We start from the raw sequence: 14196 nt of genomic DNA on the forward strand, positions 1-14196 counted from the left end.
TAGTTTTTTTTTTACATTAGCCTAGTGAGTTATATAAAGGAATTGGAGATTTTGTCTAACTTCTAATGTGCTGGCATAAATAATGTCTTTTTATGTTTTACACTACCTTTAGTAATGTCCTTTTCAGATAACAATTTGCGACATCGGTTTTTCCTTTTCATTTCCCATTGGTCTTGCTAAGTCTTCTTTTATCTTTATCATATTTTTAAAACATCAAATTTGGCTTTTCAATTTCTTCCATTTTAAAATTTATTTTTGTTTCAGGTCATGTTGATCATTTTCTTCCTTCTACTTTCTTTTGACATAATTTGGTTTTTAAACTATTCTTCTGACAGTTACACTATTGATTTTATACCTTTCTCCCTCTCACTACAGAATCGTAGAATTCTATAGAATTTCTGTCTATGGAATTATAGAATATCATTCTATTTCCTGTTTTAGCTGCAATCCACAAGTTTCAATGTCATATTTTATTATCACAGTTCAAAATATTTTGTAATTCACATTGTGATTCTTTTTTAACTCATGAATTAGAGTTTTCTGCTTAATTTCCCTATCTGGTCATTTTCTAGTTATCTTCTTAGAGTTGACTTCTGGCTTAATTCCACAGTGGTTCTAGAATATACAGTATATATTTCAATCTTTGAAAATCCATTAGACCTCCTTTATGGTTGAACAAATAGTCTATTTTGGTAAATGCACTAAGTGCATATGATAAGAATGTGTGCTTTGTCATCATTTGTTATAAATTGTAGATAGGTGTGTGTGTGTGTGTGTGTGTGTGTGTGTGTGTGTGTGTAAACAATTCCCACAAAAAATTATGGAATCTCTAGGTGACCAGATACAGATATAGATACAGAAGAATAAATATATTTAAGTATGTTATTTGTGTTGTTGGAACTTCTGTATTTTTACTGACTTTTTTGTCTGAATGTTTAGTCAGTTGCTGAAAAATGTAATCTCCAAGTAGTATTGTAGATTCATTTTTTCCTTTTATTTCTGACAATTTTTGCTTTATATATTTTGTTAACATGTTATGAGATACATTTACATTTCTAACTGATATATCTTTTGTTAAATTGCTTCTTCAATCATCAGGAAATATTTCTATTTCTCAAAATTATTTTATTATTATATTTCTTACCTTGAAGTCTCTTTTAATATTAGTATCCTGTGAAAATTTTATCTCAATTATTATTTTCATCCTTTTATTTAACCTTTCTAGATGCATAAATTATGAGCAAGACAGTTTGGTCTTACTATTTTATCTGGTAGGCCAGTATTAATCCATTAATATTTAATGATTACATTCAATTTTCTGATATATTTAGTCTTAAAAATATCATCTTGCCCTCCCCCCCCCCCCAAATTTCCTGCCTGCTCTTTATTCTTTGCATTTTCCTTTCTTACCTTTAGGTATGTTTTATTACCCTCCACCCTACTGTGTTAGGAATACACAATATTGTACCTTATGGGGTTACCCTATAAATTATAACATATATCCATGACATATCCATGACATATTAGAGGATTTTAAAATTTTTTTAATGTTTATTTATTTTTGAGAGAGACAGAGACAGAATGAGAGTGGGTTAGGGGCAGAGAGAGAGGAAGAGAGAATCTGAAGCAGGCTCCAGGCTCCGAGCTGTCAGCACAGAGGCCGATGCAGGGCTCGAACCCATGAGCTGTGAGATCATGACCTGAGCCAAAGTCGAACTTCAACTGATTGAGCCACCCAGACGCCCCTAGAGGATTTTTAAATTGGAGTATTTTACACTTTGTGAACAATTCAAGGATCTTACAACATATTAACTGCATGTGTTTATCCAATTGTCTTGTACTTTACTTCTATGTATATTTTCTTCTACAGATTTTTAATTTTTAAACAGTTAACATATTTTAAATTTTATTCTTTGCATACATTTTGTAATGCATTATTTGCTACATTACTATATTTTTATCTTTAGTCATTTTCATTCTATCTGAAGTATGGCTTATATATTTTTGGTGAAGGTCTGCTGGAAATGGATTCTTTCAGCTTCTCAGTTATATAAATATACTTATGTCAGTTTGTTTTGAAAGGATATATATTATTTTTGGAAGGATATTTTTGATGCTTATAGAACTCTAAGCTTGTTAGTTGTTTTCTTTCAGCACTTAAAAGGTATCATTGCAGTGTATTCTGGTTTCAGTCACTCCTACTGAACAATCATCCATGAGTATTACTGTAGCTCCTTTGAAGGTAAAGTGTCTTCCTTTCCTTGACTTCAATAAATGGAAAGTTTTTTTAAATTCTTTTTTGGTTTTAAGCAATTTTCTATGATGCAATGACAGGTAGTTTTTCTTGCATTTAAAATATTCTGCTTAGGACTGATAGAAATTCTTGAGCTGTGGTTTCATGTTTTTTTTTCATCCATCTTACAAAATCCATACACTGTGCCTTCTCTCTTCTCCTTTTCTGGGACTCATTTCTTTGTACATTAGACCTTTGCAATTTGTCCCATGTACTCTTTGTTCTATTCTTTCTTCTATATTTTGTATTTTTTGTCTCTCCCTCTATTTTATATGGAAAATTTCTCCAAATTTATTTTCCATTTTCAATCCCCTCTTCTGCTATATATAATCTGCCTTTAAACCCATTTATTACATTCCTAATTTCATCCTTTTTCAGTTCTGCAATTTTCATTGTATTTTTCTTATACAAATTTATTTTCCATTTTCCATCCCCTCTTCTGCTATATATAATCTGCCTTTAAACCCATTTGTTACATTCCTAATTTCATCCTTTTTCAGTTCTGCAATTTTCATTGTATTCTTCTTCTAGAATGTTGAAATTCTCTTACATTTTGAAGATACATCAAAGCCTATGTCTGGTAAGTATAATGTCTGCTTTTTCTTGGAGTCTAGTCACTTGGTGCTGTTGCCTGACAGTCTAATTTTTTGTTGAATATTACATATTATCTATGAAAAATTATGGAACCTTTGATTGGTCATTTTCTCCTGAGAAAATCTAAATTTGTCCTTGTATTTACAGGATCATAATGGAGACAAGGCTGAATTTTAGGCTGGGCCATTTCTAGTTCTTCAGAGCCCTGAAGAATCTCACCTGAAAGTCTGGAAAGTCTTATTTCTTAGGAAGTCTTGACCTCTCATTTTTGTCTCCCTAGTATTATGAGGCTGCTGACATATCTACTCAATTTTTAACCTCTCAGTCCCTGCTTTCTACTTGCTTATTTCTGCCTCAGTCTCCACACAAGGGCAGATTAAAAATCAGAAAATACCTCAGGGAGAAACCGTATGCAGGATGTTATGTTTACTTCTCTGGGGTTCCCATCTCTTTAGGAATTGACCCTGCAAGTCCAAGCAGCCTTCATAGTACTGAACACCAATTTTTATTTCTCCAGCCTAGGGAGATTGCTATAAACTAGGCTGCTATTCTCTGTTTGGCCACCAAGACCTGCACTGCTAATTGTCAAATGCATGGGAGCAGGGAGGATGGAGAGAAAAAACAAAACAAACAAACACACAAACAAAAACAAACAAACAAACAAACAAAACCTTGTAGCAAATACAGGAATCACCTCAATGCATTTCTCTTTTCTCAGGACCATAACTTCTTAAATCCTGGTTGCCTTGATTTTTCTCTGATGCTATTTAATTTTATTCAGCTTTTATAATGGTCTTCAGTATGCATGCCAGTCTGATTTTAGTTAGTGTAGTTTCGTCGAGACAGAGCCAAACAAAAGTGTCCAGCTAATAGCATCTCTTTTTTTTTTTACAAGCCAATGATACTATCAGCTGCTTAGGCACATATATTTCATGTTTAACTCTTCCCTATTTCTTTTATCCTCATTTGTATTTAGTTGACAAATTATGTAAATTCTATCTTTGAAATCTCTCTCCCACACATACTCATCTTTGACATCCTTGCTACAATCACTGTCTAATGTGTATAGACTTCTAACTTATCCCAGTATCTCACTGTACCCTATAAACTTCTATGAGAAAAGTCATACTGAATGGAAATTCATTACATTACTCCCTACCTTCTAAATCTCTTCCTTGTCCCCCATTGTCTGTCTCTTCCAATGCCCACAATGCCTAAGAATGTGGGGCAAGCTTCACAGCATTTATTTATAATAATCTAGTTCAAAACTACATGTCCTATCTACTCATTTTGTACACATATCCTATACCCCACTAGAATGGCATTATTTCCCGTGGACCCTAGCCCATATATTCCTAATTCCATAATAATGCTCATAACTTACCTTTTAATCTAAATGCTTTTCTTGCCATAAACTGACCAAATTTTCAAAGTCTATATCAAATGCTACTCCATACATAAAGATTATGTAGAGTCCTCCATAGGGTAATGTCTCTCTTCTGTGAGAACCCACTGCACTTTGCTTGTGCTTCTTGAATTAGTGCTTATTAAATTTTGCCTTGCTTTTTCATGAATTTTATACTTATTAGTATCTCATCAAGCACAAGCTTCTTCCAGGTTGCAGTCTTTATCCTATTCACTATTGTCCTATAGCACTTGACATGGTGCCTGGCATATGGAAGACCCTCGTCAATAGAATTAAATAGAATTCTGATAAATGTCAGATGCAGTGTATTACAGGTCTGTGTGCTTAGAAATGTATTTGGTACAGGCATATTTATGAAAATATTACCTGTTTAATTATAACTTCTATTTTAGAAATATGCATTTCTAAGACATTTTTCAGTTTAAATTAAAGGGGAAAATCTGAATGTAATGCTCAGTATACAAATACCTTCATTTTCCCAATAAAATCTGAGTTTGAGCACTTTCACAGAAAATAACCTCATTATGTAAGCCATATTTGTTTTGTATTTCTTTTCCTTTGAGTTGAAAATCCAAGTGAATGCAACACAATTCAATTAAATATGTAGCTCAAAAATGCAACACAATTCAATTAAATATGGTCCGAAAGAAATGCAAGTCATTTAATGTTAATTTTATAATAGAAATGTCTGCATCCACGCAGAGACCATGAGAAGAAATTTTAGGGCTGCATAATTCAGGTATAATTTTTACAAGACTATGAATTGAAGGCTTGGGGGTGAAAATCACTACTTACAAGGAATATTCAGGGACAGCATCCTTGAAGGCAGGAAGCTCTCGCACGTATTCATTATAAAACCATTTCACTTTGAAATGCAAATTCATATAATCGGTGCTCTTGCATAACCGCTGCTTCTCATGTTCTATAACAGATAAAATCAAACATTTAATAAAGTTTGGTTTGCCAACAATGCTGCTGTATTCTAATCTACTTTTATTAGTGGTATTTTAAAAAGGAAGAGAATAGCATATTTGAGGTAAAAGCTAAGTGAATTGTTAAAGACAGACCTGAAATTTCACAAAATGCACAAAAGCATCCTAGGTCCTCTGTGGAATAGGGGAAGTAATAATGAAAAGTAACTTGAATGTTCTAATGTGCTTGCCCGAAAAAGGTGAGGATTCTGAAGTAAAGTGTTAGAACCTACCAAACCTTTTCTATTTATTTCCATGCTTTCATATTTTGACTACTTTTAGCCTGATGCAAAGTTCTAGGGAGAATTAAAACTCTAAGCATGGATAAAACATGAATCAAACTAGGAGACATAATCCTTGATAAATACTGGCAATGTGAATGAGTAGATCACATTTCTGGCCTGGATATTTAACATTGAAAGAATTAAGAGTTGAAAAGGAGAGGAAATATATCAAACTTCTAAGCCATATGATTTCTTCTTCCCCTTTTAAGCTCAGCTAAAATTATTTTGTACCCTGTGGCTCTTTTGACATTTCTTTAGCAGGATTTCCGAATATGTGACTTTTTTTTTTCTTTTCTTTTCTTTCTTTCTTTTTTTTTTTTTTTTTTTTTTTTTTTTTTTTGCTCTAGCTTAGAAAGTATAGCTTAAGACTGTTTCTTTCTTTTTCTTCTTTTAAAATCTGGATATATAGTACTGGGGAACAGTGACAAGTAATAGTATTACTGAACATGTTTATCGCTGCTTCTCCCCTCCCTCCAATATTAATATCTCTGCCAATTCTGGCTACAAATATAGATATAACCAAACCCCAAATATTCCAGACTATAAGTTGAAGTGTCCTCTTACAAGTTCTGCATGAGGTCTGTGAATGTTTCTTAAGCAAAGTTCTTTGATTCATATTGGAGACATCCCATACTTTACATTTCAGACTGAAAATACTAACTGAAGCAATTAAATTGTTATACACAAATTGAGGGCATCTTTGTTTTCCAAAATGTGACTATAGAGGGATTTAAATACCAATGATAAACACAGGAGGGAATACAACCCCCAATCAAACATTTTCAAATTATCTAAACAACTATTCATTCAAGACAATTTGTAGAGATTATAATTGTAATCTAATGTTATACATAGACACAAGAATAAACTAGTACTTATAGACTAAACTCCCAAACAAAATTATGAACTAGGTAACATTTTGCTTCAACTCCCTCCAAATTCATTTCATTCTTTCTTTCTTTTAATGTTAATTCTCCCCAACCCTTCTCCTCAGATGTTTAGTATCCCTCCACACCATAAGAGGAGACATTTATTTGATAAACTCATAGTTAGGAATTTAATGCAACACTACCCTCAAACCCAGATAAAATAAGACCTTTGTCTTAACATCCACACATTAAGAAGACTCTACTCGTCACAAATACAAACTCAAAAATTAAATAGATTGTGGTCACTCGGGATCTCATACGTGGTACCCACAGAGTGAGCCAGAACCCTAAACATCTGCTCTTGTGACTGACACCACCTGCTCTTATGATTAACACCCTATAAGCTCACAGAAACACTTTGGACTATCTTTCGTTCTATATTCTAAAAACAAGAGGTGACTACTTCCAGATGCTACTAATGTTTGTAGACTGCCATTGCTGACAAAGAAATAGATACTGCTTTGGAGTATGGGAAGAAATTTGAGCTATGGAAGCACTTAAGAGAAAGGGCAAACTAACTCACCAGTTCTTTCTCTGGATGGCATAAATCCAACAGATTACTGCATAACAAAGTATTATTTCCAAGTTTTAAGAAGTACCCATTTTCTTTGGTTTCAATTTATGCATTTGAAGGCACTCATGAATCAATGAGGCATGCAAAACAGGTGCACCTGCTGGCTGGGGAATATTTTGAATACTAAATCATTCAAATGACTCTCAAAATCTGTATATGTGTGGTTCTAGATGTAATATACATGAAGCCTGAAATTCTTTGGCAACTAGCTATCTACTGACTTCTAGAATTATCAATAGTTTTATTTTTGGAATTTAAATTTACAAGGTTTGACTTATTAAATTTTAGCTTTATTCAAATGATTTACATAAAAACTTAGATAATTTGCATTGTGTCCTCATTTTAATAAATATTTTTAAGTATCTTCGAAGAAAAAGAGTTTTCTGCAAACTATATACGAACTATATCTGAAAGTACGTTTGGAAATAATTTAAAATTTTTTGTATAGTTTATGTTAAATTACATGAAATTACATAAATTACATTCAGTTCATGTCTATTTTGAATGTAATAATATTTTATGTTTTAATCCTTTAATATTAAGATTGTGTGTAAACTTAGATTGGATGGGAAAAATAGAAGTGCATCTCAGAAAAGAAAAAAAAAGGAATAGAAAAAGAAATAGAAAAAAAGTTCAGTGACAAGATATAATTTTTTTTTTAATTTTACAGAGAGAGAGAGAATCTTAAGTAGACTCCATACTCAGTGCAGAGTTTGATGAGGGGTTGGATGTCATGACCCTGGGATCATGACCTGAGCCAAAATCAATAGTCAGACGCTCAACCAAGCCACTCAGGTACTTCTATACTTGAAAGTTTTATATCAGGAAAAAATTAAAGAGAGCAGACATCATGTGACTTAGCATGACTGTAAATAGAATGCAAAACATTTAAAATATTTTATTATAACTGCCTAATTTGTAACTGTGCTGAAATAAAGATGAAAATACATTTTTCTGAAAGAAAAATATAATTTATGACACTTAGACATTTACTTTGAAAACCTAAACACTGCCACCCAGAACACCTAAATATACACATTGATAATTAAGTTGTATTATCTTTGACATTTTGCCAATATGCAGCCTATTAAAAAAGAAATGTTGTTTTTAATCTCGTCAATATGCAAGGACATTTATTTGTTGAGGTAGGAATATAGAACTACGTTGCATTCAACAGTTTGTTAGCTTGATTTAGAAATTATAAATGTTTAGGTCTACGGTAAGTGGGGCTCCATGTGTGCTCTTGACTTTGCAAATGTTATCAGTGAACCTGATTTGATGTGTTACCTCTTCCAAGAGTGTTTGCACATTAACAGAATCCTGAAGGTAAGGGTAAGCCAGTTCCAGCTAATACCAGGAATGTTTATTTAGCATTTATCTTCTGCTAGGTCATGTAGGAGGGACTGTGGATGTAAAGATGAAGATCCATGTGCATAGAGCTCAGGAAGGGTGACATATGCTACATGTAATACAACATGGCAAGTGCCATTATTTGATATGCAGAGGGGAATACTGTTTCTCAGAGGACACGAATTTCGCCCCACCTTTGTGCTTTAGGTGAACACTTAAATAGAGAAATGATTTGTGATTAGTCGTTCATTGCACAAAGAGGAATTTGAATCAAAGGACACATGTCATATAAAACAAGACATTTTTCTTTGAAGTACTATTTAATATATATGTGTCTCTTTCATGAAGCTCTATGTCTCCAATTAAGACTGTGGGTTTTTATCCCTTCTCTCAGGTTTTTAGATGTTTTAGTAGTGTGAGTGAACCTTAAATTTATGTTGTACCATAAAAAGAAAAAGTTTACCAATCTTTGTTCCTTACAATGAAGTTATCTCTATACTTTGGAAAGCAGGTAAAAGCCAGCTGTAGGCAGTGTCCCTGTCAGTTTTTCAGGAAAGAATTTCAATTTATTTTCATAATCCATGTACATTTCACTTCTCCATAATTACATAAGTCTTTTCTCCATCCCTATTTGGGTACTCTGTTCAGAACATACAGAACATCCCCGACTCGTTCACTTGGAATCTGAAAGCTTCCTCAAGTCCTACATTCCCCTAATTCCTGCTGTTCCTACACTTCCAGAAAAGAATCACCTCTAGATGTTGAATCTTCTGTAGCCACAGAGTAGCCAGGCTACTTTCCCTTCTTCCCCACTTCCCAAGTCTCTCCATTGTGGATCAGTATGGGAAAGGAGATAGATAGGAAGGATACCAATGATCCTTTTGCAAAATGAAATCTAATACTGCTCTAGTCTAGAGACCATACTCTAGTTCCTAGGAATATACCTGACAGAATAGCTCAAACTATCAGGGTTTTACCAGCCTCTTTGCAGAAAATAAACTTAGAAGATTACTATTAGCTTCCTCCTTACAGAAATGCTTTCCCTCCCTATGAATTCTTTCCTATCTCTCGAAGTCATATTTCTCATGTATTATCAACCAATATTTACTGCTGTCTGTGGACTGAAACAGGAGACCAGTACCATCTGTTTTCATTTTCTGCCAATTCAACAAGAATAATGGACATCTTTACATGTATTATGCACTTCAGCTGATACAGCAAGAGGTTTTCAGTTTATTGAGTTAGTTGGTGATGTAAGCTTGATCTTGAGGAAAATGCAAACAAAACTGGAAAGGGTATGCTCCTGTATAATAAGGCCCACTTGTGATGTTTGTCTTTAAGTAGAAAATATTAATTATAATTTAAACATTTTTTTAGCAGTGACTTGTAATCATTATTAGTGATTATAATCAGTATTAGTGGTGAATTTAACTATTTGGCTACCAAACCATGTCCTTTTCTTCATAGGCATACAACCAAACCATATTTCCCAACATTTCTTGCAGTAGGCCTGGCCTGTGACTAAATTTTGGGCCAAAGCAATGTATGCCATTTCCATACTTGCCCTGAAACACCTACTCTGAAATAATCCTCTTTTCCCTCATTTGTTAGCCAGATGCTGAAGATCCAAATGAGGATTTCAAGGCTCCGTGGAATCAAAGAGCCACTAAAGGGTAGAAGTCTGGGCCCCTCAACCAATTCTCAGAAGAGAGTTGCCGAATCAGAAGTACCTGCTTGGACATATACAAGTGAGAAATAAACAAACCGATAATGTATTAAATAGTTTGTTACAGAGTTGGGCTACCTGGAATTATATTCTATTGCATTACAAAAAGTTTTAAGATTGAGACCCACTTGCTAATTAACCTCCAAATTGTTTTCTACGTTCTTATTTCTTCTATATGTGTATATGCATTTATCTGTATATATGGATATAGATATTCAGGCTATTCCCTTGCTTTGCAAAACTGTGTTAGTAAAGCTATGTCTATCATACCTCACTATGAATTCATCCACCATCACACAGGAAATCAGTTAATCAAACTTGTTAAGTTGATGTTAAGAAAACAATAAATAGGCTCTGAGAAAGGAACAATCATAGAGGTAAAATAGATGAATGCCACTTTTTATTTTTCTGTCAGCCTTATTTCATACTTGTGGGATTTTCTGCTATATTCTGAGGAGTTACTATTACCACTTACGTGACTCTATAAAAAGTGAGCTGTTATTGTTCCAAAATCCACATGCCTGTTTTTCTTGGGTCTTTAGATATCCCTCCCATAATGTGTAATTATATATTATAAAGGGACAGTTCAAGTAAACTACAATTACATTCTAACTGCCACCTACCAAATATCAATGTAAGAAATAATATCAAATTCAAAATATTCTTCAAATTATCTTTAATTCCATTCAAATTATCTCCTGCTTAGTGCTAGACCACACTGACAAAGTTATATTTATCTCACACAAGATAAATGACTCTTAGAATTTATTTAGCCATCAATCCTCCTACATTTTTAATTTTGGCAACAAAGATTTAACTAGCTCATTACATTTACCAAGTAAAACATTTAATTAGTTTTCCAAATTGCCGTACAATAATTTTGCACAAAATTTAATCTTTGACTTTCAATGCTAAATATGAATATTTTACTACCAGTATAAAACTGCTTTGCTTAAGTTGTGCAAAGACACTTGTTAATTTGAAAGTATATGCCTATTTTCCTTTAGATGGCATTTACAAGCATTTAATTGAAAAGTATATTTTTTTTGAAAGTTGATTTTTATGCATGGGATTTTATGTATAGTGCAGTAATGTACAATTATGTATTAGTATATAGGATGGGGTGGTATACACTCAATCTATTCTCATGCCAAAAGCAAATGTGCTGCCATCAACCATCACAGTGTGATTTTCTAGTTCTCAGTTCTTAGTTTTATTGCATAAACACTGTGTTGCCCTATAGTTGGTAGTGTACATTTTTTTTAGGACTATCTTAAACATCCCTGTATTTTATACTGGTGATGATATGGAATTTCTGGAAGGAATATCAAATAATAAATTGGTATTAGGGACCCAAGGACATGATGTTTTGTGACATATTGTGTACTCACAAATCTAAAACTACATCACCTAGAAACTTTGGTTCTAAAAATAAATAGGTATCAAACTTTTATATATAATAGATACATATAAACATTTATCAAAGATAACCACAAATTTATATTAACTATATATAGGTGGGGATCATGGGCTCCTTTTTATACACTGAAAGTGCTAAACCATGTAGTTAGAAGTAAAAAAGAAAAAGAATACAAGTTATAGGTTTCTATTTTAAAATAGCTCTATAAAGGGCTTATAATATCCATACATCTTGGGGTGAGTATCATATAAATTTCTGGCTGCCAAAGTAAGCTGGTATTAAGAAGCTATATAGCTTGAAATAATAAAATAAAAATGAAAAAAAAATATATATAACATGTTAGCAAAAAGTAATTTGGACCAATGGGAAGCTTCCAGGGAAGAAAATCAGCCAACAAGAGAAAAGATTAAGTACAATAGTAAATTACTGTAATCAACTTTCTTAGGTTTAATGACTACAAAGCAACAAATATCATTAATTTTTGTAGGGTAAGAAAAAAATACCAGTTTCTTTCATGACACATTTCTGATAACCCAGCCTTAGCAAAACACTAGGAAAAAGAAAAGCCAATAAAATCTGCCTTACTCCATGACCACTAAAACTGATGCTAGAAGTAGTTTTACCTTTGAGAAGGAGTAGCTGACAGTCCTCACCATAAATGCAATCAATCTCTCAGCAGAATCCCGGAATGCATCTAGGCTCTCCAGGTTCATTAAACCAGGAATGATGTGGAATCAGACTTACTTCATAAACACACTCTCTGATACATCTGTGGTGAGTTTAGACATATATCAACCCACAAACCTACACTGGCGGGTTTAGAATAAGAACAGTGCTTTCCAATGGAACTCAAACCTTCTCAACCCATCTCATTGTCATCTAAAACTTGACCTTTCTCTATTTCTGGGGAAAAAATTTATTCACAAATGAGCTGTGATTTGGTCACCTTTTACTTTAAAACTTTTTTTGCCAAATTTAAGTAGCACCATACCAACACTTTCTCTATAATCTTCATCGATGACACAAATTCCTATACTTCTGATGTGTTCTGAAGCCAACTCAGTATGTAGAGTTACTGAGCTCCAGAACACCCAGAAGGGGAAACATACCAGTTCATGACCTGGGAAAATAAGGAAGTAGTATGGAGGCAAGACCACATAATCTGGTGCTAGAAACCTAGAGATGGATAGTTGTAAAGGAAAAAGTGGGATGGGATGAGAAAGAGCATTCAAAATCAGAGAGGGCCAAAAGACTGGAATATAATGGTAAAATACAGGCACCCTGAACAGCTACTGGAAATAATTGACAAGTCATGGAGCAAGAGTATGTGGCTGACAAGTTCAGATACAAGAAGGTTAGTGTGACTAACACAGAGTTGAGTGGGCAAGAGTGGTGACAGCTAATTTCAGAGAAAAGCCAAGGCCAAATCACACAGGATCTTGTAACCTGCGAATAAGGACTTCTCCTAAGAGTTATGCAGTAACACTGGAGGATTCTGGGGTAATTTACATTTGTAAAATATCATTTTGGATGCCGTCTGGAGACAGTAGGAGGGTATAAAAGAGACTATGCAGAACAAGCAATGGGTGAGCCATCTTAGACGTGGGTGGTAATAGTGATGATTCTGGTGGAAGTGGTGAGGCATGGGATCTATTCTTGGCTGTCTGTATTTCTGTCACATAACCATGCCTGTAACCTCTTCCGTTCCTAGATAAACTCTCTTAGAACAAATAGGGCGACTTAATAAAATTTTTATTTCCCCACACTACCTTCTCTGCTTAGAACCATAGATGGATGGATAGACTGATAGATAAAAGGATGGAAAGACTGTATCTGGCTCTTTTGCCACGTCTCTTCCATCATTTTCTCTTCAGTCTTGCTGAGGATAGAGTAGATCATTAAGCAGACTGGTAGAGTACCTGCTCAACATTGGACTTGGTCTATAAGTGTGGTAGTTTATTAGCTTCTCATAGGGGAAAAGCCACTGCTTTCACTGTCTTAAAACGTCCAATCATCTGTATTAAAATAAAAGGCCCTGTTTACTTAGGTCAGTAAGTTTTTAAATTAAGTATTGTCAATGAAATATGGACAATTTTACTCCCACATACATAGCTCATAGAAGCCACTTACAAATAATCAGTTTCATGTAGTTCTCAGAAGTTTACACCTTTTATTGCAATAACATTGCTTGCACCTTTTTCTTGAAAGACTCAAATATTTATGAATTTTACTTCTCATAGCTCCCTGTACTTTTTCTCATCACTTATTTAAATGTAACTTGTAGTTGAGATTCTATTTTAGGATAAAATTGACTTCTATCAATTTCTATAAATATACAAAGATTTCTCTTTTTGGTAGATTTCAACTAAGCTATTTTTTTCTTTGCTTTCTGAGTTGCCATGATCTCTTTATTACTTATAAAGGAAAAGTAACTAATTGATAATTCATTATTATAGGTGAAAAAAATTAGTTAATTTATATTTTAGCCAAAAGTTGTTACAACATCCTAAATATTTGATTACTTTTCATTTTATTATTGGTGGTAATTTTAATTTTATTAATAACTTTTTGGTAATTCTCAAAAGAGACAATAGTCTTTAAACATATAAAAAAATGCCTAACTTCATTT

The 14196-nt window shown here is 33.4% G+C and overlaps 1 protein-coding gene across 6 annotated transcripts in view; it reads right to left on the reverse strand.

The window, feature by feature from the left end:
* UNC13C (unc-13 homolog C) overlaps positions 1 to 14196 on the reverse strand; it is a 611894-nt gene that overhangs the window by 130354 nt on the left and 467344 nt on the right. For all 6 annotated transcript variants that reach the window (XM_045449689.1, XM_045449688.1, XM_045449693.1 and 3 more), the window contains one exon: positions 5109 to 5235. In XM_045449689.1, coding sequence (XP_045305645.1) covers positions 5109 to 5235 — 127 coding nt within the window. The remainder of the gene's footprint in view (positions 1 to 5108; positions 5236 to 14196) is intronic.

This window comes from Leopardus geoffroyi, chromosome B3 (genome assembly GCF_018350155.1).
Source record: "Leopardus geoffroyi isolate Oge1 chromosome B3, O.geoffroyi_Oge1_pat1.0, whole genome shotgun sequence".
Classification (NCBI taxonomy): Eukaryota; Metazoa; Chordata; class Mammalia; order Carnivora; family Felidae; genus Leopardus; species Leopardus geoffroyi.